A 22,970-nucleotide genomic window follows, 5' to 3' on the forward strand; every position below is an offset into this window, starting at 1 on the left:
TGACTCTGATTGGTTGTTTCTTACCAAGCAGTGTATTTCTACTCTTAGTACTGGGAGCACTGGGAGAAGGTAGATGAACTTGATTGTTTTTTTCTCAGATAATACTGTCACAACAATAATAATTTTAACAAATATGTAAAAAAATATTTTAATTAAAGTTATATACTGCAGCTTTAATCTAAAAACGTGCCAAGCTTAGGGAAAACTACTATAAACTTTAGATTGTTTTTGAGATCTTTTGGCCTACCCCATTCTGTTACATGGGTTCCAATGAAGTGATTATTTCTACAGGTCTGAGAGTAATAAATTAGTTTGTTTTGTTAAATTATTTTCCTTAAATAAGTAAAATAATACTTTGTCCCTCCTTTCTTGGGTCTTGGACGCATCAGGCCCGAACCATCTCAACTGGCTCCTCCTGATGTGGAGGAGCAGCGGCTCAACTCTCAAGCTTTTTTCTTGACATAAATATTTAATGTCATTTATTCATGTTTTTGTCTTTCGCGGGACTTTTCGTCAGCCAAACCTTTGAGTCGCACCCAGACGTCTTCATCGAGATAGAGGAGGCTACCGTTAGCTAGCTGCTAATATATCCTAGCTAGTTTTTTAACGTCTATCATGGGTAAGTGTAAATTTATCACCAGTTAGCAGGTCGAAGTTCAAACGTTTCTGTGGAGATATAAGTCTTAAAATCCATCAATAATACCCTTTAAAAGTTTTAAATTTGTTTGGGAAACCTGCAGAAAGCTGTCTCCTGTGAAATATCCAAATCACTTTAATAATTTTCGGGGAAACACTAGTAGCATGAGCTAACGCTATGCTATTTCAACCTTTATATTGAGAATGTTTATTCAGTAGTGGGGGGGAAAAAGAATCTCACTTTAGGAAATTGTTTTTATCAAAACGTTTTATTCAAACATTTAGTTGGTAATGATTTCCCGTTACCATGAGCTACACACAACTTGACAAAGACACTGTTCTTATTGTTACTCTTCAAAATGGCAGACAAATCGGCATATTATTCAAAATATAGGTGTTGATTTTAATCAGTCAGAAAATGGCAAAGCTAGATTTTGTCTCAAGGAAAAAAAAATGTAAGTTAGAAATAACTTTAAATGAGACAAAAATTACCCAATTTTATCCCATCACCAGGCAGCGTGAGTTGAAGGAATGAGGATAGGAAGGATCTTCTGTAGCAGTCTGTGTTACAGTACATTTTGAAGAAGCCTCTGACTAAAGACACTCCGTTTGCCTATAACAGGATGAGGGTGATCAGTTTACATAGTGGGAAAACGTGAGTTAAAACATCCACTAGAAGGCATGTTCTCCTTGTGCATGGATGAGATTTTTCCTCCTCTAGAAAATGAATTTCAGATTGCAGAGACGCTGTTAAGGAAGACAGTTTATTTTCAAACTCTTAATAAAAGTCAATGGACTTTTCTTCCCATCTGATTTCCACTTGTGGAAATCACTCACATTAGCTTTGTGTGTCTTGCAAAGGACGCATCTAAAATGATGCTGACATTCTAGTCTCCAGACTTACTGCAGGACTGACACTGGGAGCATAAATCTGCATTTCCTTCAAGTTCCAGGATGTCAGAGCTTCAATTAAAACCAAACCAAGAAGTTCATGAAAGTCTTTGATTTTCTCCCATCTACCTTCCATCTCTCACTGCTTCCTCCTCTTGTATCTGATGACAGGGTTATGCGGGGTGTGAATCATCGTTGTGTAGTTGATTGTGGGGAAATACCCGTCCACCAGCTCAAACTCGAACATGCGCAGCAACGTGGACCAGATGGATTTGATCTGGACGTAGGCGAAGTTCTCCCCAATGCAGCGGTGGCGACCTGAAGGTGGTAGAGGATGGTGAGGGTTACGCAAAGTGATGCAAGTTATCGATTAATGAGTTAATCTAAAGTTAACTAAATATTCATTTGTGAGCGGCCATTTTCTTAAATATTTGAGTTTTTCTTCTATCAAAAGTGCTTTCCACAATGTAAAGGGCTATATTTTTCATTTTAATCAAATAAACCATTAATCGATAATTCATTGCAAGTAGATTAATTGTTACACAGACTGGTCAGAGGAGTAGTGGTTTAAAAGTCATTACTGTGGTTCCTCTTACCGGCGCCAAACGGGATGTAGGCGAACTTGTCGGCAGTGTCTTTGAGGTACCGCTCTGGGCGGAACTCCATCCTCTCCCTCCAGGTGTCGCGCAGGCGGTGGTTGACGGTCGGGGAGACGCAGACCTGGTGGCCGACGGGGATGGTGTATCCTGCAGCAGTCTAAACGGACATGTAGACACTTGTTTTGGCTTTAATGTTCCTTAAACTGGGTTTGGACGTAATGACGGCATGTAAAGATAGAAGTATAGGTGATGTATAAGTACTGGATTCACCTGAGGTGTGCGAGCCATCCTCATCATGGTCATTATAGGTGGGCGGAGCCTCAGGGTCTCCTTCAGGCAGCGCTCCAACAAGTTCAGATCCTTCAGCTGAAAAACATCAGAGTAACATTGGAGACCGGTCCAATTCAAGTTATTTCTGGCAGGTCTTATATTAATCAGATCTGGATGTCGTTAATAAAACTGAATCGTTACTTATTGGCTCTGACCTGATCAAAGTCGAGCGGCGGCAGATCTTCTCCACACACAGCCTTCTGCTCGGCGTAGCAGCGATCCTGCAGAGCTTTGTCCCGGGCCAAGAAGAACCCCAACCAGGCGCTGGTGGTAGACGATGTGTGCTGACCCGCCAGGAGGAGACCAATCAGCATCCCTGCAATTTCATCATCGGTCAGCGGCCGACCATCTCTGCAATGTGAAATTAGTTTAGTCCAAATGTTCTGTTTTAGTATTTTAAGATAAACTACCTGTAGGTATGATGGTGTCTCACTTGTAAGTAGCATCGATGAGAGTCTGCAGGATGTCGTCGGCTGTTTCTCCAGATTTCCTCCGCTTTTCAATCACCTTGAAGAAGATGTTCTTGATCTCTCTGTGAGCTCTGTCTCGTTTCCTAAAACCAAAAATAATTACCAAGCAGGATTTAGGCGTTGTCTCCCGGTCATTTTAGACGAATACCTCAGTGGAAGATTAAACACTAAACGTACAGCTAACCCTTATTACCTGAAGCTTGGGAGAGGAACCCAGGTGGGCAGAAGCCAAGCGGCGTGGCTGAACCCCCCGTCCAAGTCAGTGTAGAGCTGAGCCACTTGTTCATTCAACCTGCTGCGGATCTCCTTCCCATGGAGGCAGCTGCTGGCGGTCAGGATGATCAGCTCCGACAACGCCTCAAACAAATCTGACGCATAAAAAGAGTTCAAAGGGTTAAAACCTGTTGCATTTTATTCATTTTCTGCAACGTTCCTAGAAATTTTATACCTCAAAATTCCGACTCAGGCTTATCTATCAAATTTGGGCTTGAATTATCCAACTATAAAATACAGACTCCTAGAATACAATTTGTGAATTTTGGTACTCTGTAAAAATTCAAACAGCAATTTCAATGGGTTTGCTTTAAAGAATCGTAGGTGCCTTTTAAGCCATGATCTTAGCAGGTAGTGACAAAATAAAATCAGTGAGTAAAGCAAAAACCAAAACAATTGAACTGTAATGAGGAAGTTTATGAAACATTTAAAAAGAGTTTCTCTAGGTTAATTAAATACTTTTAATTCTGTTTTTGTCACAGATAAGGTTTGCCATTTTGCAGATGACACCATAGTTTCTTTACTCAACTCCATTTTGTGGAAGGTCATTTCAGTATAGACCATATATCTTGTTAAAAATTCAGATTACATTTTTATTAGCTTTGCACCCAACGCACAGATATATAATACTTCAAACAGCAAAGCAGCTTACTTCTCTCTCCACCGTCTCCCCATCTCCTGAAATACTCAACGGTTTCTGTCTCAATTAACTTTACATGGTCTTTAAAATGAGCGATGTTCAGTCCAGTTTTCAGCATCTTTTTCTGCTCCAGAAAAATCTGTAACAGCATAAAAGAGTCGTTAAATCTGAACGCCAGTTGCATGTTGACCTCTAAAACACTTGATGTAATCTCACAGGGTTTGGGACGTCGTAGGCTACTCCTTTCCCGAACACTGGGGTCGTCAGTTTGGAGTAGACGTCTTCTGCGTTCAGGTCTTCGTTCTTGCTGTTGAACATAAGTGTGGCCGCGTCACTGCCCAGCAAGTAAGTGAAAGTTTTCCCCACCATGGTGAAGCTGAACACGGGACCATACTGGAGGGGGTGAAACAAAACTCAGTACATGAATAAAAATTCATCTAACTCTTCTCTGGAAATATTCTAATGGAAAACTGAAGTAATGGTTGGTTTATTATGATGTCTTGGCTGAAACTCTGGCTTTTGGTTGGGTCAAAGTACCATAAAAGCAGGTTTGCTTGTAACAACTATATTATTTATGCCTTTGACAGAAAACAACAATGTTCTGCCTTAAAATTTATATAAAACTGATTTCAAAAGTCTCCTAAATAAGCAAAGATGTCCAACTAAAAACTAACACAGCACATCATGAGGAAACGTGAGCAACTGCATTATTTAATTTCTGTTGCTTTAGGTTTATACATCACCTAAAATCTCAACAAAAGCATTTAAGTTTGAAGTTGTAACACAAATTAAATATTTGACTCTATATTGCATTGAAGTTTACACTTTTCTTACTTAAATGTCTTTAGTTTGGACGTACAGAAGACGATCTAGGATCATTACTTACTTTTTCATAAGCATTTTCCAGAAATTCAATTGGACTTTTTCCAAAAGCAATGGCATGCCCAAGGAATGGGATGCTGGAGGGAATGTAGGGCGGATATTTCTGTAACAACAAAACATCAATAATAGTTCATATAAACCTGGATATTTTATTTTTTTACAGTTAAAACAGTTAATATTTAACAAAACTGTAAATTACCGCGTCTTTGTCTTCAGAATCCCTGAGCAGCCTTTTGGAGACATAACCCAAAGTCAGAGTAAAAAGAGAAGCAGCCAGAACCAGGGAGGTCCAGTTCTCGTTCATTTTACCCATAGTGTCCTCGAGCAACTTGGTGCTCATCTGGTAAAACTGCGTCGACATTTTTCAGGCCCACAACAACCACAACGCAGAAAAGTTTCCTTCTCACTCCGGCAGCTGAAGCATAAAGAACCAGAGAGGTTCTAACTGCGGAGTCTTATCACCGCTCAGGTGGACTGATGATCTTCGCAGTATGGACCGTTGCTACCTTCCACTTCCAGTTCCGCCCCCGCCTGACCGTTTGGGGTTTTTGATTGGCTACTGGACACGTGTCAGTCAAGCAGCTGCGATTGTGATTGGTTGTTGGTACCTGAAGTGATGTCTTGCTATATGATGTCATGGTAACGTCCGTTCGATCGAGTTGATTGACTTTTTGTTAACTTTTCTTTAATAAAAGTGGCTTCGGTTGATAGAAAACGCGTCAATATCGCTTTTAGTTCGGTAAATAGTGTCGTGAATAGTTCGGGCTAATTCTGCCGAACCACGGAACTAGCCATATATTCCTGAAACAAGTCTTCAAATATTGTCACCGGCTAAGTTAATGAGTAATTTGCCTTCTAGTGTGTACGTGATTGTATTAGTATTTAAAAGAAACATTTGCAAAATTTAATAAAAAAATAAAAACGTAAGGCATTCTTTAAACAAAACTATTTAAACAACCAGTGTCAATCATATTCACAGTTGGCAAGTTTATAGATGTATTTAGCTAACAAACTAGTTGAAGACTATTAAAAATTTAACATTATCTTAGAAATAAAAACACATAACATATCTGTGCATAGTGGTATAGTGGGATTTTCTTGTTTGTTTTACTGCAATAAATTTAGTCACATTTATTTACTCCCAATGGCAAATCTGTACAAAATTTACCAAGGAGGTCAGTGGTGTTTTTTTTTATATTATTTAGAGTCTTCTATTGACTTTGAGAGGTCAAACACAGATTACAGACAAATCTTCATATATCTGTTTATTAAAACAAACATTAAATAAACCATATTTACATAGATCCAAACGCTGGACTCATAATACATAAAGGCATGTCAGGACATGTAGAAGTCTGATTGTTGTACAAATTAAGGCTGTTGTGGAGTCTTAACTCTTTATCCAGAACTATTGTAGTCAGATGATGATGGTCAGTAGCAAGGATGTGCTTTCAGGTCTTTGGCAGATCTGGTTTCTGGAAATGTCCTCAGCCGTAGGCGTATTTATCCGTAGGGCCTTTATCAGTGTGAGTCATCTGTCCACTGAGTTTCATTAAAAGCTTCACAATTAGGCCCGCCTAGAAAAACACAAGGAACAAAAGGAAATCACTTTAAAGATAAAACTATTTATCCTTCACTTCGACTGGCATTTCAGGCTAAAGTTTTATCTGTTCTCTGAGCGGAGAACTCTAAAAAATAGCACATCCAAAGTAAATTTGAAGGACGTTCAGATAAAGTCTGAGGACAGACCAGCTGAAGTCAAAGCAAACAAACCACACGTTCCTGAAGAGTAATAAACAATTAAACACAACTCCAACGTCTGAAACCTGAACCCAGCTGAATCTATTGACGCTCTGGAGCCGTTACCTGCTTTGTGTGCACAATGAAGTTCATTTTGTTGTCCCCGCTGTGGATCTGGAAGTACTGGTCAGCATGTCCGAGCTGCCACATGAACGTGCCATACTCCAAGCTGATGAGAAGGACCTGCGACAGAAAGAAAGAAGAAATTTATTGATTTTTTTAAAATCCAGTCAGTCATCAAATAATTTATTAACACTTCATTACACTACAACAGTTTAAACAGCGTGACTGAAAATGTAAAATCAGAGGCACAAGGCTTATATTTATGCCTGTCCTACACATCAAATTGAACTAAATTACTCCTCATAATCACTGCAACGTATTAAAATATATATACATAATTTTCTTATGGAAATAACTCAATCCAAAACAAAAAAATTAATCAAATACACATTACAATTTAACATTATTTACACTTATAACCCTAAGGCCCATGTTTTCTTTTGAAAAATACCTCTGTTTTTAGCTTGTTTTTTAAATTTGAAACCATGTTGCAAATCACATTTGGATTCATATAATGTGAATATTCTTTGCACCACAGCTGGCAAGTAAACCAAACTTTACTCTAAACATTATTTGCATTATTTTGTAGTGAATCAAATCATAAAACCTTATGATAATAGACCTACAAAATTTTGGATTTGTATGTTCATAGTAACCAGCCTTATTAATAACAAAATATACTATAATAAAAGTAACTGTATTGGTTATTATTTTATCGTTTTATATCTGGAATCCCACATTTCCACATTTATACATACAGAAATATAAATATATATAAGAGTAAATTCGATGTAAAGCCTTATAATTTAATAGATTTCCAGAATTATTGAGTATTTCTATTGTTTTTGCCATTTTTTAAAAATGTATTTAATATGTTGTTAATTTATAATTGACAACAATTCCCTAAAATGTGATGGAGGTACCTTGGTCTCCATGTTCATGAGGTGCAGGCCCTTGGTGTTGACCCCGACGTACACTCGGATGACCTTGTGGTTGCTCGCGCTGGCCTTGGTGTAGACCTGGCCGGTGAAGAAAGCTGCTCCATAGGTTGGGATGTCCCAGCAGTTTTGTAAGAAGAGTCTCTGCAGGTGGTGCATCTCTTTGCTCAATCCTTCACTGGTGCTCAGAGCCTGGTGGAGAACGATGGAGGGTTCTGCTTCAGGGAGGATTTTACGACTGACGGGAAATAATAAAAAATAAAAGTGTACTTTGTATTCATGCAGAATCCTGTTGGTCCAGTGGTACGCTTTGCTTTTCACCTTCAATATTGGCACGATTGACTTCAGGTTTTCCTCACTGTTCAAGTAAAACAAATTAGAGACCTAGCTTCAATAACTGAACTTTAAATACAGGAGAAACACTGGATAATCATATGGTGTTGCTATGAGATGTGAAATCAGTCCTACTTGAGGAAGCCTTGCTTGTGCTTCTTGCTCTCATAGTTGCCATAGATGATCTGCAGAAGGAGACTGGCCAGAGTTATCAGTTTACTGTCCGGGGCGGGAAAGTAGCCCTTCAGCAGGCAGTGACGGGCCTCATCAAACAGGATGAGGATGGCCAGCGGATCCTCCACCTGATTTAAAACAGTGGCAGGTAAGGGACATTTACGGAGAAGCAGCTACAAATGTGCACAAAATGTTATGCTAATGTCAAAAAATTGCAATTGCAGCGTTTCCATTATATAAGAAATAAAATTAAAATCACACATGAATAAACTTGTTCACACAATAAGTCATTAAAGAGCATGACAGCGATGGATGTAAATATTTAAATGACGTATACTCACATTCAGTTATCAGAGGAGAGGATGGCGTCTTATTTAGACATTGGAGTAACAAACCCCCTGTACTTCTCTGAGTGTCTACGTTTATATGTGGTGTTTTGGGGAAGACTGTAATTTTACAGAATAGTTTCGATTTCAACACTTTTGAATGATAAATTAAACTTTTAATGAACCTCGGAAAACCTCTGGTGGAGGACTTTATTTGCAGAAATACAAATAAGCATGTTGCTGCATGGCGTTTACAAACTGGTGTGTTTTTGCAGTTTTGTGAAAAACACCAATTTACAGCTGGAAAACCTACAACAGCACTAAAGGGTTATATTAGTTGTTTTTTTTTTTGTTTTTTTTAAAGAGTAAATTTCCACTAACAAAAACTCAGAAATTTTAACATTTATCTCTGAAATTTTCTCAAAAAAAAAAAAAAAGTTCTGAATTTGAAAGACTGAAAATTTCCACTAAAAAACTCACAATATTTTATGCTAAATTTAAAAATAATAATTTTAAAAAAAATTGGAAAGTTTTGCATTTTAAAAGTAAAAAATTAATACATTTGAGAACTCTGAAAAGTCCTTTCTTTTCTTTTTTTTTTTTAGAGAATGTGTAAGATTAGCATAAAATTTTGGATTTTTTTGGTTGCAAATATTAAACTTTTGGAGTTTAAAAGTGTCCTTTTTTCTTTTTTAGAAGGCCCTTAAACGCCTTTGTAAAAACCACGTCATCCTAGTTTGAGTTTTTTTTTTATTGTCATGTATCCATTAACCAAATCTGTTTTTCAAAATTCCAATTTTCCAAGTTTTATGGTCAATGGAAACGCAGATTCTGACTAGCAAAGTAAAGGCTGTAAACAAAAAGTTTAATTCAAACTCTGTTGTACCTTCTTCTCTATTTCAAGAGGCAGTCGTACGTCTCTGCGAAGGAAGAGTTGCGGACTTTCCCTCTGAGGATCCAGAACCGTCAAATCTGTCACAATCTCCGTCCAGATCCGCAGATGCTGCAGAGGCTTGTGGTACGGCTTCAGCTGCAGGTCTGACACACAAACACACACAAATCGTTCTGTTGTCTGTGCCTGACAACATTTAACAGGACTTTAACACTTTGATTTCAAATAAATAAAGACACCGATTTTAAGACACTAACAAATGAAACCCAATTGATTGCATTTTCTTTTATTCTAAACAAAAGTCCCAAGCCAGAACCTTTGTATTGTGTTTCTGGAACACCTGTAAATCTGACGCACAAACGGAAACAACCACAATGGACGACAAAACCCACAGGGTTAATTTTTGTGTCAAAAACTAGCAGTACAGACATCTCCAATGCTAATGTTAGCGTCCAAATTCCTAAAAAAGTACGTTTTCACATAAGTTGTACATGAATGATCGGAAACTACTGAAATTTGAATGGGTATAAAATCACTTTGCACCGGTCTGATGGATGAATAACCCAAATAACAGATTAAAAACAATAAATATATTTGTTGTTGAGCTCATATGCCTATTTATTCAATAATTTAGCAGCAAAAAGGTATTCGATTAAAATGAGATTAATTACAGACCCCCTGCAATTAACTCAAATAAAACTTTTAGCCCCACCAGTATTAAAAATATTCCAAACAAGCAAAGTATTGCATTTTTAAAATACATTTCAATTCATCCAAGAGAAAACTATATATATTTCACAATGGCTATTAAAAGACAAAGGATGTGACTCACGGAGGTTTTCTGAGCAGATCCAAATGGTGAAGTACTGCTGGGTCTCCTGGGAAAGCCGCATGCCCTCCATTATCTGCTGCACAGTTGTGTTGTTGCCGTGTTTCAGCTCCACAGAGCGATAGGAGCCGTCCATGCGGTATATCCGCACCTTTTCATACTGAAAAACATAAACAAGCAGTAAAACCTGGGGGTTAGCTTGAGATCAGGACGGTATTTGAGTAAACAGCACCATCTAGTGGCTAAAACTGCAAAAATTCGTTACATTTTCAACAATATAGATTCTAGACTGGCTTGAAAACATATTAATACCCCTCAAACTTCAAAAGTTGAAAAAGTATGTAAATGATTCTGTAGTATTTGTACCTCTTAAACTGATATATACCTAAAAAAAAACAACTCACTGGTTTGCTGTTAGCTTGCTGCAGAAGTTTTATTGTTTCCTCCCACTCATTCTGTTTGTTCTCCTCACACACCTGGAGTGGCGATCTCTTCTGCTGGTCCTCTATGTGCTGAAGTCAGAAAAGTCACCATAAGAATCGACTTTAAGATAAAAACAATAGTAAGAGGAGAAGGAACCAAAGTTTCTGAATAAAAACGTAACCGTGTTTCCTACCCGGTCGATCTCCGGGTGCTGCAGGAGGAGCTTCACTATCTCAGCGTGGCCTCCTCTGGCTGCAAAGTGCAGCGGTGAGCTGAGCTGCCCGTTCAGCAGGTTGGGGTTGCATTTGCCTTTCTCCAGCAATATTTTTGTTGACTCCACTTTACCGTGCCTTAAATAAATCAGATGTATGTCAAACAGGGGTGCAACGATTGCCGATTACGGATCTTTTAAAAAGCTTAACCTGCCAATTCCAATTTTGGCCGATACCAATGTTTTGTCTGAATTGTTGCTAAATATAGCAAGAAAGTTGTTGAATTGGCAACAGTGTGGTAACTATTGTTAATTGTAAATGTGCAGACATAGCTTGTTGGGCCGGTCTGTCAGTCAAATCTTTCTCACCGGAGAGCAAAAGAGGACAGTGTTTGATTCTTAGACCGTTGCCAAGCTAGATAAGATCGGTGAATAAGATCGGCTTCATATGTAAAAATCGGCCGACCACCGATTTCCCCCCAAAAATGTCTTTTTAATAGGTGTATGAAAACATCTAGTTTCAACTGTAAATATCGCTTTCTAAATCTAAGCTTTTGATCAAGTGTTAGATTGCACTTCATTACAAAACTGTGCAGTTTCATTATCAAGCACTTTCAAAACCTTGAAAACACCCACTTGAAATTCAAGCGTTTTCAAGGACTTCAAGCATCCACAGGGTTTCCCCCACTGTATCATAAGCCTGGTGGGCCACCAGGCTTTACTTGTGCCCCCACCAGGATTAGCTTTGTTATTTATCTTCGTTCTTTTTAAATTATTGCTTTTTTAAAGACTTTATGGTTGGTGTTTAGGTATTAATCTTCCAATAACGCATAACTATCAGGTGATATTTTCAAATTTCCTGTCAACTTTAAACATTTATTTAACTCAAAAACATGGCGGCCGGCTGGATGAGTGACTGCCCTAGAGCCCCAACCACCGGGCTTAGCAAGTTTTCTGGGGGAAAACCTGATCCATACACATCCTTCTTAAAGCACAACAAGGTGAAGATGCTATAAGACGCTGAAGGCTTGACCCACCAGCAGGCGTAGTGTATGGGGGCCCAGTGGTCGCTGTCCAGCTGCTTGACTGAGAAGCCGCTGTCAAGGAGCTTGGAAAGCAGCTCTGTGTCTCCTTCACAGGCGCTGCGGTGCAGAGGGAAGTCGTCCACCCACTGGTGATCCCTGTGAAAATGAAAATTACTCAGGTTTGAACTGGAAAGATAAATCTGATTGTAAATTACAGCTGCAACTAAAAAATGTATTTAGTAATCGATTATCCTGATGATTAAATGATTAATCTGATGCAAACAATTTGCACATTCTGTAGGTTTTCTACTTTTACCACTTATGTCTTATTTACACAATACTAGAAATACATAAAAATGTGCAAATAAACAATTCAAATCCTTTTTAATAAGAAAATAAACATTTTACTGATCATTTGTAGCAAATGATGCATTTGCAGCTAAAATAATAAATCAACATGTGAAAAGCTCAACCCTTTCTGCAACAATACAGTGTTGAGGTGATCTGTTTATGTTTTGGATTAACTAATTAATAGTTGTACTTAATTGAATATTTTTTTATTACATAATTTGATCCGGTAGAAACTAAAACTACGCCACTTAAGGAGTTTTGAGCAGAACAGATTTATAAACTGTTTTTTTACATTAAATGCAAAATGTATCTATTCTTTGTGCTATTTTGGCTTAATTACTGCCTAGATTGTCCCTTATTTGAGTCTCTATTAATCAACGACTATTTCAATAATAGATTAATCACGATTAATCATTTGAACGGTAAACGTTATTATTGTTAATGTCAGATTTTAAAGCCTCACTTGTCTTCTCCCACGCAGTTATGCTGCCATTTATCCCTCTTGGGGATTTGGATCTTGGAATAGTCCGGTGCTCCGAGACCAAAGTAAGGGTTAATGATAACTTTATCCACCTGGGACAAGAGAGAGAGATCATTATGGTTCCAACAGAACAAAAAGAGAAGATGCAATGAAAACAGTATCTGGTTTCTGAGAGATGGGATCTCTGACCCGGTTAGTGTACTGCAAGTCCGAGCCAAACAGAGGATTCAGGATGCACATGTCCGCCTTCTCCAGGGACATCATCTTGCTCTTGATCTCCAGAGCGGTGTATCCCATGTGCAGACCCTCGTCGCTCAGTTTTCCCTCGCTGCTGTAGGCCGGGTTGTTCACGTTGGTTTTGACTCGCTCAACAGGAGCCGGCCTGAAAAGGGCGGGGATGGCATGAGGGACAGTGTGCTGCTCCGCTAACCATCTGCAGAGGTGGAAAACAGAAAAACTCAAGCCTGAACTACTCATCCCAACACAGCGAGCAGGATAATAAGAAAGTGTCCTCACTTATCTAAAGCCAGGAGCATCTTGGACGTAATGAAGCAGAAGTGAGGGCTGGTCTCACTGCACACACGCATGATGTCCTGGAGACAGTAGAAGCTGGGGCTCCCAGAGATGTGGATGGCTTTGCTGTTATCTGTGCAGGAAGACTCATTAATCTGCAGCCAGCAGAGCAAAAACTACAGCATCATCCACAAGCATTAACACTTCTCTAAATCGTTCACATTGAGAGCCACAAATTTGGTCTTCCTGGAAGTGAAAACAAAGAAAGCATGCAAGTTAAATGTTGTTGTTGTTAATATAAGAATTCAGGATTTCCCTCGGTGTATTATAAGCCTGGCGGGCTACCAGGCTTTACTTGTGCCCCCACCAGGCTTAGCATTGTTAATTTATTAGTTGTCGTTTTTTTAATGATTGATTTTATAGTTGGTGTTTATGAATTAATCTTCCAGTCTTCCAAAAATGCTTAACTATCAAATGATATTTTCAAATTTCCTGTCAACTTTAACCATTTTTTCAACTCAAAAACACGGCGGGTGGCTGAATGACTGCTGTGGCGCCCTGAGCACCGGGCTTAGCAAGTTTTCTGGTGAAAACCTAGGAATTAAAACATGGTGGAGAATACAGACTCTCAATATGTTCAACCCAGGTCTCCTCAAACAGCATAGTTTAAGCTTCACCCGGTTCAAATTCTGTAAAATAAATCTCAAATTAAGCACCTTTTCTATCCAACTATCGTTAAATCCCAAAACCAGTTGATAGATCAACCCTACACTGTACTGACTGAGCGACTTTGCAAAGAAGAACCAGTTCTCCAATTGTGCAAAACTTGTAAAAGCTTATCCCAAAAAAACATTCTTATTCTACATCACAATCAAGCACTACTTTGTGTTGGTCTATCACATAAAACGTGACAAAATGTGAAAAATAAAAAACAGTGAAACCATTTTAAACTCACCTTTAACGCTGACTGGCACCACAAACAGAGAAGTTTCTTTCCCTTCATTGTCACCTTCAAGGATAAATTTCTTCATGTGCACCACACGCTTTCCTGCAAAGCAAAACTCTTGAGCTCTCAGGTTGTGTCAGACGACGTGTTTGTGCGAGCCAGTCTCATCCTCACCTATGAAGCTTTGGTTATTGGAGATTGGTTTTATTGTTTCGTCGACATAATCCAATATGGATTTAGATTTGTCTCCTGGCTTAATCTTTGTCACCAGAAGTACTTTCTTCCGCTTCTTCTCCTTTCCTTCCAAAGGCACTTCTTTCAACAGGATCTTCACAAGCCAAAGGGACAAAAGACTCAATTATTAAACAAATCCTAGAAATATTTAATTTTCAGCTCGGCATACCTCATAAGCTTTGGCCCTGTATTCCTTTGAAGTCAGGCTGACTTGGTTCTTTGGACGAATGACGGCAACATAGACGTCTTCTGAGCCGTCCTCGTTGCCCATTGTGTCGTATTTTCCTCAGGCGCAGCTTACCGTCCAACAGGGAGGCCAGATACCGTGGAGAGGCATGTCTGAAGCAACAGAAAGCATAAAAACTGCTTATTTAAGGCAGAAAATGGTCTCTCATGCAACAGCTAGCAAAATCTATCATTTTTTTAGATAAAATATACATTTTAATCATAGATGTAAACAGGGTTTCACCCAGAAAACTTGCTAAGCCCAGTGCTCTGGGAGCTATGGCAGTCATTCATCCAGCCGGCCGCCATGTTTTTGAGTAAACAAAATGTTTAAAGTTGACAGCAAATTTTAAAATATCACCTGAGAGTTATGCGTTACTAGAAGACTGGAAGATTAATACCTAAACACCAACTATAAAGCCTTAAAAAAGGCAATGATTTAAAATAAACTAAAATAAATAACAAACCTAAGCCTGGTGGGGGCTCAAGTGAAGCCTGGAGGCCCACCAGGCTTATAATCCAATGTGCAAACCTTGTGTAAACATTACATAAAATTTACATATGGACGCAACTAACAATTATTTCAGTAATTGATTATTCTGATGATTAATCAGATTCAAACAAATGGCACACTCTACATATATTTTTAACGATTAAAGGCGTTTTAGTACAATATTAGAAAGATAGGACTCGAACAAATAATTGAATTCCTTTTTTAAATAAAAAAAATAAAATTTTATTTCCTACACAGCATTCCTCTAGTGAATCTGAACAATTTTTATGCAAAAGATATGTATTTTTTGTCCATTTTTGGCTTAATTGCTATTTTACATATGGTTTTTTCTCCAGCAAATCGATTTTGTTTAGTCTAAATACTCCAGTTAACAATTAATCAAATTGATAAATTAGTTGACAATTATTTCAATAATGGAGTAATCACAATATATCCAATTAACTGTTTCATTCTAACTTTACCATAAGTAAATGCTGAATTTAATCCATCTACATTCACATCAAAAAATAAATATATATAATCATATTTCTACCCAAAATCTTGTTTTTATTTCCTTCTCTTAAGAACTGTTTTTATAAAATTTCTCAACTCCTATGTTTGATTCATGCTCAAACAATTCCACTTTTTTGTAGATGTGATTTTTAATATACTGTTGTTTCCATACTTATAATAATTATATTTTTTGGTTTTCTTGATTTTTGTTGTCCAATTTACTAAGAAAGACAGAAATTACCATTTTTGTAGCTTTAATCAAAACAGAGAGAAGCTGTATACATGGTAAAAAAACTAAAAATAAAGTTAAACAAATTAACTTGAATATTGGGGGTTTTTTTAGGACATAATGCTCAAAGAAAAACCTCTAGAAAAGAGCCATTATTTATCAGGGGTTCATTAATCATTTTTGCACAAATTTGGAAAAATATAACAATAACACAAAAAAGCAGATTGGGTTATCGCATAGCTCATTTACTTTGATGTATTAAACATATTTAAAGCAATCACATGGAGTCAAATGTAGTAATCAATATCAACCACAACACAGTCGTTGACCGTTTTTTAGGTTTTATCGACCTAAAAACTACTTCAGGTTTTGTAATACTTCCTTAAAGTCCGCCTCTTTACATTGTAAACCTCTTGTGTATTATTCCTGTAATTGTTATTAGATATTTAATAATACATTAATATTCAAGAGATGAAAATAACCAACATCTCACAAACCGACTTGAGTTCAAAGGAAGGTCACGCCCCGGAAACCAAACTTTAAACTGTTCTTTTCCATAAACTATCAAATATATTCTATTCTTGAACGCACACTCTCCTGTCAGATGTAGCGTGTTTACATATATTTTCTCGTCAGGAAAAAATAAAGTCCAGTTACTCAACTCCATCAGCTTGTTGTTTTTTTTTTTAGCAGAGGGTGCTACCCAGTTTTCCGCTCCATAATCAGCTGAAACTTACCGAGTCCGCCGAGTCCGCTCCTTTAACGGACCGAGCTTCTCTTCCGCTCGGCTCTCCGGTGGCTTTCAGCGGCTTTGATACGCAAGTCGAGGCCAGAAAGTTACTCCAGGTTACCGACCGGAGAGAGCGGAGTTTTGGGGGGAGCTTGAAGCAGTCGCAGGCCTTTTCAGTCAGGGCAGGGTTGCAGACACAAACAGAGGAATCACGTTACGTTTCAATGAGGCGGGCGGCGGCGGCAGCTGTTGCACGACAGCGACATCTGGTGGTGAGGTAGAGCAGGTGCAACAGGGTGAGGCGCTCTTCTGTTTTTACCCGAAAACCACCACGAATTACTAGCAAAACCTGTAAAACTGTAAAACTAAAACTTTTACGCCTTTCTTAACCACCAGGAAAAAAAACAAGTAGCTAAAAAGAAAATTACCACAACATTGATTTTCAACATAAATAATGTACCGTGTGAGAACAAAAACATTACAAACATATTGGGGCGATTATTGTTCTCATCGTCATTAGTTTTTGTTTTCGATATATGTGTTGTTTCCTCTCTAAATAGCTAAAATAAGCTCATACTAGTCTGTAGCTAACTTAGCTTACCACGGTTACTAGGCAACCATCGAACGTCTTGGTAAAACACAAGCACGGAAGTAAACTAGCTTTATCTGTAAATGAGTAGGCCTATGTGGTAAAGTAATAAATATACACAGAACGCAGAGGAAATACTTCAGGTTTCAAAATATCTCGTTTTTAAAGTGGAAACCTTGCTTATTAAGTTTGATTCAAGCACATTAATAAAAGTGTAACTGATCAATGGAGGATTTATGCTGTCTGTGTTAATCTATGAAGAGTAAAAATAGTCGAAGGTGTAGTAAGTATACTGCACAATTAACTCTTGAAAACAATTGCTACATTTTGCAGGTGTTTATTCTATTCCTTCTTTTAGAGTCAATTCAGAAACACTTTAGCCCAAAGGAAAATGAAACGTCTTAACTCATATCATCCAAGTATCTTCAGAGTTATTGTGGATCGCGTTAGGAAGGATTTCCAGTAGCAGTCAGTTTTGCAAGACATTTTAAGAGGCCTCTGACTGAAGAGCAGTCTCAGGACTGTCATTACATGCCAACAGCTCAGTTTCCCCACAGCAGAGACAATATTTGACACAAACTCATGGATGACGCCATGAGTTGTTGGCCACCTCTGCTATTCCACCTCATTTGCTTTGCTGCTTCTCTTTAATTTTAGACTATAATCTTAGGTAGTATCAAAGTAGCAATATTAGTATCAATATTGCTTCTTTTTTGTTTAAATAATGGTAAACATACATTTTTATTCCAAATATTTGTGTGAATACCACATAACTGTGTTTTTACTCAACCTTATCATACCTCAAATACCTAAGAGTGGTTTAAGTTTCCCTTACACGCCAACATAAAACGTTTGACTCTAAAAAAAGCTCAGCCTAACAATAACTCATGATGACACCAATTTTTATTACTGCTGAACATCATGCCACCCTTTTTTCATTATCACGTTTAACAATAACAGAAAAATAAATTGACACCAAGAAGATGAATCATGACTTTTGGTTCCTCCCAAAACCAGTTTTTACTCAACCATGTTCAATAGATGGATTATGAGTCACTTTTGAGGAAATTATGTTTTTATATAAGATACGGATGAATACATTTGAGTTCTATCAGCGCTTTGTTAAAAAGGAAGAGTGGTTTTAGGGAGTTAACGCCACAGATCCTTTTCAGATTAAGTGTTTTAGCCAGCTCAAGCAGGCTTGCGTTTATTTTCTGTCTCCTGTATTTGACGTACAGATCGTAAGCTGGAGAAAGTAACCTGGAAACAAATATGGAACAACTTCGACAATAATTTATTCATTTAGTTGAACAGATTGTATAAAACTTCAGCATTTATTGAGATGTGACACAAAGCAGCATACAGTTATATTGGTCATAACAAATTGAGTCTATGCTAACCATACTGAAGCAGCTGCAGCACCCATGCGCACATGTAACATGGCTTTGGTTTTTCTATAAGTGTACATTTTTTTAAATTTTAGGTAACTAATTATTTTTCCTGCTTAGATTACAGGCTGTGTTTGCTGCCAGGATGTTCTCTGGCAGCAAACCCAGAGAACATTCTTTGTTTCTTGGTTCAGGTCGAGTTGTTTTCACACTGTTTGAGGACGTCTTCCATCTTCATCTGGATCTCAGACACCCTCTTGGCCCACTTTTCGCGCACTTCGTCTTCATCATCCTCAGTGACAGCAGTGAACCCCATCAGTGCGATGAGGCCCATGTGGAAGAGATGCGCGATATGAGAGCAGTGGCGCTCCATGATTTCGCGGTCTCCCTTGCAGTTATCGAAGTACACATCCAGCAGAGCTCTTCCAAACACCGTTTTTACGCCCATCACGCCGCGATAGAACACATCCAGGCCCAGATCTGACTTGTCTCTCGCGTAAATCTTTTCAAAGGTCTCCATGTGCACCTGGGCATTGTCTGGGTCTTTCTTCACCTGGGCCACCATGTTGTTGAAGGCATTGTACTGGTGCTTTATGTACTCCTCATACTTCCCGTATGTTTCGTTTACCTCGTTGACGCGGATCTGTCTCAGGCATTGATTGTTTTTCTCGGAGATGCTCTCCAGTTTGGCGTGGATTGCCTGAAAGTCTTTGTCCAAGGCGTGGGTCTCATCATCCGCCAAGCCCTTTCTTGCCACACCAACCAGAGAAGAGACGACGCCAAAGATGGGGTCGATGGAGGAGGCGAAGGAAGACACCTTCTCCACACAGCACAGGACTTTGGCTGCGGTCTTCTTGATTTGTTGAGCATCAGCCATGACTGCAAGTCTACCTCCACACTGATTGACTCTGGAAGATGAGTAAATGGAATATAATAAAAATCACTATTACAAAAATTGTTTTCCAAATGCCAAAAAAGATGTTGTGCGACCCTGTACCAAACTCTGAGTTAAGACGTTGTTTCATGACAAGTGGAGCAGTAATCATATAGGGACATGATTACTGTACAAGCAGATAAAAGTTAATATTTCAAACTTCAATATCTAGATTGTCTTTCAAAACAGCAGAAAGAAATTTACAAAATGTATCCGTACACTGATAAATATGTTCCCGCCACACAGTTTCAACTCAAAAGCATGTTTTTATTTCCTTTATGGGTTTCAGTTCTAAGAATTCCCATTGATGATATTAAATAAATATATACTGAATATCTGATTGAAAGACGAGGAGTGTAGAAGTGCTGCAGGGCTCTTGTTTTAGTCTCACATATGAGCTCTTTTAATGCCTCACGTACCTCTAGGTCATGCATTAGCCTGCTTGCTTTCAGTAAAAGAAAACCCAGCTGTAAACTAGAAAATATGAAATGCACTTTATGGATTAAATGAACCTCTTGGCCCCACTAGGGACAAGGGTGTACAGAAAATGGATGGATGGATGGATTAGATGAAAAGTTTTCATTGAAGACAAGAATCTTGATGCGTGACCTGCTATTTTTTCCCCCCATTTCCGTAGTTTATTGAAGTTTTGATTGTAGAACATAATTTTTACTTTACCTGAGGAGGAGCACATTTTTTTTAAGGATTTTTAAAAAACAACTCAAAGGTGTAATGTTTAGAAGTAAAATATATATATTTTTTTAAAAATCAAATGATTTGCCTGCCCAACAAAATAGTCCATCAGACATTTGGAAACTGTTTTCATCTCCATTTAAGAATTTTATTGTAATATTTACCCTAAAAACTAACATCAAAACAGAATATTTTCCATCACTGTGTTTTAAAATGTAATATAATATAATTGCCTCTAGGTTGGATGACAGGTTTTTACCCATCTGACATTTATTCCAACCACTAAAAAGGAATAACAATTGTCAAAGATATTGAGAAACCCATGTTAATATTTAAAACATGTTTATATATATATATCTTCTTCCAGATAAAACCATATGAAAATGTTGCTAACATACATGCTAATAGTTCACCAGAAAGAGGCAGTCTTTTTTAAGGTCTCTAGTATTATTTTATACAGACTAAACTAAATTATTGGGGCCTCAGCACAAGTCCTGTTGTATTGGATCTCTGTCATAGTTGTGACATTAATCATCCCGCTCAGTCTCGTTCTGCTGGAAAAATAACTCAGAAACAACAGTAGGTGTGTCTCCATCTCTACTAACACAAGCCGAACTGGAAACGAGAAAAAATGCTGGCAGGTTAATGACCTTCTACGAAAGTTGTTTAGCATCTTAAAACAGCCTCGGGTAGCCGTTTTATTTCCCATTTTTAATGTGAAACTCTAGATGCGTTTGTTCTCAAAGCTCCCATTTCCTGATTTCCTGCTGCTTAACGACTGAACCTGTCTGTCATGATCCTATCAGTTCCCAGCTGGATCCAGCTGTCATACAAAGATCCTAAAAATCCTTCATATCAGAGATAAAAAGCCAGAAAGGCCCGCCGTGTTTACTCACCAGAGATAAAACTGTTTGTATCCCGTCCGACTACAGCTGCTGTCTGACTCTCCTTTCCACCATTTTCCACACCAGTTAGCTAAAGCCAACCCCTAATTTCCTAATAAGGGCATAAGCAACAGGAAGTGGCTGGAGGCTGTCCTGTTCTGATTGGTTAAGGAGGACCTCCTTCATCTGCGTCACTGGAGTTCTAACCACAGGCTTTTTGACCTTAAGGTTATTAGTTAGAGCAGGGGTCACCAACCTTTATGAGCCTGGGAGCTACTTCACGTGTACAGAGCAACACGAAGGGCTACTTGTTTGATTCAGACATAAATGTTCTTGGCTCGGCCTTTATAACAATAATACATTTATAGATAGCATTTATTGTCATTGAACAGAATTCAACCAAATTTCCATTGCAGCTCCCGTGCAAAAGGTCAAATATATACAGTAAAAATAAGCAAACACACAATAATAATAATAACAATATATACAAATAAATTAACTAAAGGCACTCAACCATCCAAAGAAGTAGCAGCAGGTCCAATTATGGCAAAGTACAGATAATGTGACAGTGCAAAGTGCAGAACAATATGGCTGTGTGGGGGTGGGTATGTAAATATGATTACGTGCTGCCTGATCATATTAATGTTAGGAACTACTGACAATAGTTATCAGTAATAATTTACCATGGCAGCTATGGTTGATTGATATTATGTGATCATTAGTTCTTAGTTCAGAGTTTTAAGCTTGATTCCCTTTTGGAGCTTTTCTGTGTGACTCTAAATTGCCCACAAGTCACTGAGAGTCTGGATTGTTGCAGCTGCACGCACTGAGATTTTCCTTAAAATAAAAAAAAGACAAGAAAATTATTTTTTTATTATCCAACCCTCTTTACTATTAACAAAATTGTAGAACGAAGAAAATGTAGCGCACATCAGTGTGAGTCTGTGGGGTCAAAGGGCACGCCAAAGCCTAAATCTTATTGGTCAGTTTGCTTTTCCTGTGAGCTAAAAATGATGAGTGGAGTTTGAACCTCCCGTAGTTCTAAGATCCCGCCTGAGCTTTTTTTTTTTTTACAGTGTGCGGTTCTGGCGGGTCGCCGGTTCATTAGCTGTTTTTGTGGTTTCGCAAACTTAAAAGCTGACGGGTCACCAGTTGGCTGACACCAGCAGATGTCGGGGGGAAAAAAATGTCCGACAGATCGGAAGGTACAAAACTATCACTGCACCTGACCTGCAAGAGCACAACCACCTCTTCAACAAGCATCATGTGCGCGTCGCACAAAAGCCGCACAAACTTAAACCACTAAAGCAGCGCCCTTTTTTTTTTCACACAAACGATGCTAAATAATAAAGACATGGAAGCGAAGCCTGACCATGTGATCCAGGAAAAATGAGGATGTTGATTCCCAGGTTCAGGTGGAGTCAGACGTCCAAAGGAGGAGAAGGTGAAGCAACAATGTTTGCTTAATTTCTGCTCTTGTGGGGAACGTTAAGACTAGATTAAATTGTTTAACCTGCAGTCTTAGCGCGACGCTCAGGAAGAGCAGCACATGTCAGCCAGGTGACCCATCAGCTCTCCAGTTCGGGAAACATCAAAGAAGCTCAGAAACAGGCGACCCGCCAGAACCGCACACTGTAAAAAGCTCCGCCGGGATCCAAACCACCGCTCTTAGAACTACGGGAGGTTCGAACTCCTGTCATTCATTTTTAGCTTACAGAAAAAGCGCCAAGCCGCCAAATAAACAAAAGCAAACTGACCAATTAGATCTAAGCCTTGGCGTGCCCTTTGACCTCCACAGACTCAGACGTGCGCTACGTACAAGATGTTTTGACACATAAGATCTTTTTTTTTTCTCCACAGTTTTGTTAATTGTAAAGAGGGTTCGATAATAAAAAATTCAGAAATTATTATTTTCTTTTTTTCAAGAAAAATCTTAAGGTAGGCGGAGGCTGCAGGCGCTGCTGCCCTCCGATAAAATCCTGCATAGTTCTGAACTTTAACCATAGAAAAGGAATTTATTTAAAAAAAAATT

General features: G+C 38.4%; 3 protein-coding genes across 3 annotated transcripts; all 3 read right to left on the reverse strand.

Moving 5' to 3' along the window:
* Positions 1-886: 886 nt before the first annotated feature.
* Positions 887-5,249, reverse strand: cyp51 (cytochrome P450, family 51). The gene is made up of 10 exons (XM_028036306.1): positions 4,921-5,249; positions 4,726-4,824; positions 4,056-4,232; positions 3,852-3,978; positions 3,120-3,294; positions 2,890-3,009; positions 2,612-2,807; positions 2,397-2,492; positions 2,124-2,283; positions 887-1,845 (listed from the first exon to the last, which is right to left on the reverse strand). Exons 1-10 carry the CDS (start codon positions 5,080-5,082, stop codon positions 1,667-1,669), a joined length of 1,491 nt encoding a protein of 496 aa, XP_027892107.1. The 5' UTR covers positions 5,083-5,249; the 3' UTR covers positions 887-1,666.
* A 722-nt stretch (positions 5,250-5,971) lies between these two features.
* krit1 (KRIT1 ankyrin repeat containing) lies at positions 5,972-16,674 on the reverse strand. Its single transcript, XM_028036305.1, has 17 exons — positions 16,467-16,674; positions 14,430-14,599; positions 14,201-14,354; positions 14,036-14,128; positions 13,084-13,213; positions 12,757-13,000; positions 12,550-12,659; positions 11,748-11,891; positions 10,693-10,849; positions 10,481-10,588; positions 10,080-10,236; positions 9,242-9,393; positions 7,991-8,157; positions 7,793-7,880; positions 7,508-7,714; positions 6,588-6,704; positions 5,972-6,298 (listed from the first exon to the last, which is right to left on the reverse strand). The coding sequence occupies exons 2-17, from the start codon at positions 14,529-14,531 to the stop codon at positions 6,209-6,211; spliced, it is 2,220 nt and encodes a 739-aa protein (XP_027892106.1). The 5' UTR covers positions 14,532-14,599; positions 16,467-16,674; the 3' UTR covers positions 5,972-6,208.
* Positions 16,675-18,310: 1,636 nt separating this feature from the next.
* Positions 18,311-21,102, reverse strand: rpz2 (rapunzel 2). Its single transcript, XM_028036307.1, has 2 exons — positions 20,951-21,102; positions 18,311-19,335 (listed from the first exon to the last, which is right to left on the reverse strand). Exon 2 carries the CDS (start codon positions 19,302-19,304, stop codon positions 18,618-18,620), a length of 687 nt encoding a protein of 228 aa, XP_027892108.1. The 5' UTR covers positions 19,305-19,335; positions 20,951-21,102; the 3' UTR covers positions 18,311-18,617.
* Between the last annotated feature and the right edge of the window lie 1,868 nt (positions 21,103-22,970).

This window comes from Xiphophorus couchianus, chromosome 13, assembly GCF_001444195.1.
Source record: "Xiphophorus couchianus chromosome 13, X_couchianus-1.0, whole genome shotgun sequence".
In the NCBI taxonomy this organism is placed as follows: Eukaryota; Metazoa; Chordata; class Actinopteri; order Cyprinodontiformes; family Poeciliidae; genus Xiphophorus; species Xiphophorus couchianus.

What these genes read in the sequence shown, in the direction of transcription:
- cyp51 (XM_028036306.1), bottom strand. Translation starts at nt 5,082, where the DNA reads ATGTCGACGCAGTTTTACCAGATGAGCACCAAGTTGCTCGAGGACACT. An exon ending in GTTCCTCTCCCAAGCTTCAG is followed by an intron (nt 3,010 to 3,119) that starts GTAATAAGGGTT and finishes TTTTGGTTTTAG; the next exon opens with GAAACGAGACAGAGCTCACA. An exon ending in CTCATCGATGCTACTTACAA is followed by an intron (nt 2,808 to 2,889) that starts GTGAGACACCAT and finishes TTCACATTGCAG; the next exon opens with AGATGGTCGGCCGCTGACCG.
- krit1 (XM_028036305.1), bottom strand. Translation starts at nt 14,531, where the DNA reads ATGGGCAACGAGGACGGCTCAGAAGACGTCTATGTTGCCGTCATTCGT. An exon ending in TCATGAACATGGAGACCAAG is followed by an intron (nt 6,705 to 7,507) that starts GTACCTCCATCA and finishes TTTCTGTCGCAG; the next exon opens with GTCCTTCTCATCAGCTTGGA. An exon ending in TCATTGTGCACACAAAGCAG is followed by an intron (nt 6,299 to 6,587) that starts GTAACGGCTCCA and finishes GTGTTTTTCTAG; the next exon opens with GCGGGCCTAATTGTGAAGCT.
- rpz2 (XM_028036307.1), bottom strand. Translation starts at nt 19,304, where the DNA reads ATGGCTGATGCTCAACAAATCAAGAAGACCGCAGCCAAAGTCCTGTGC.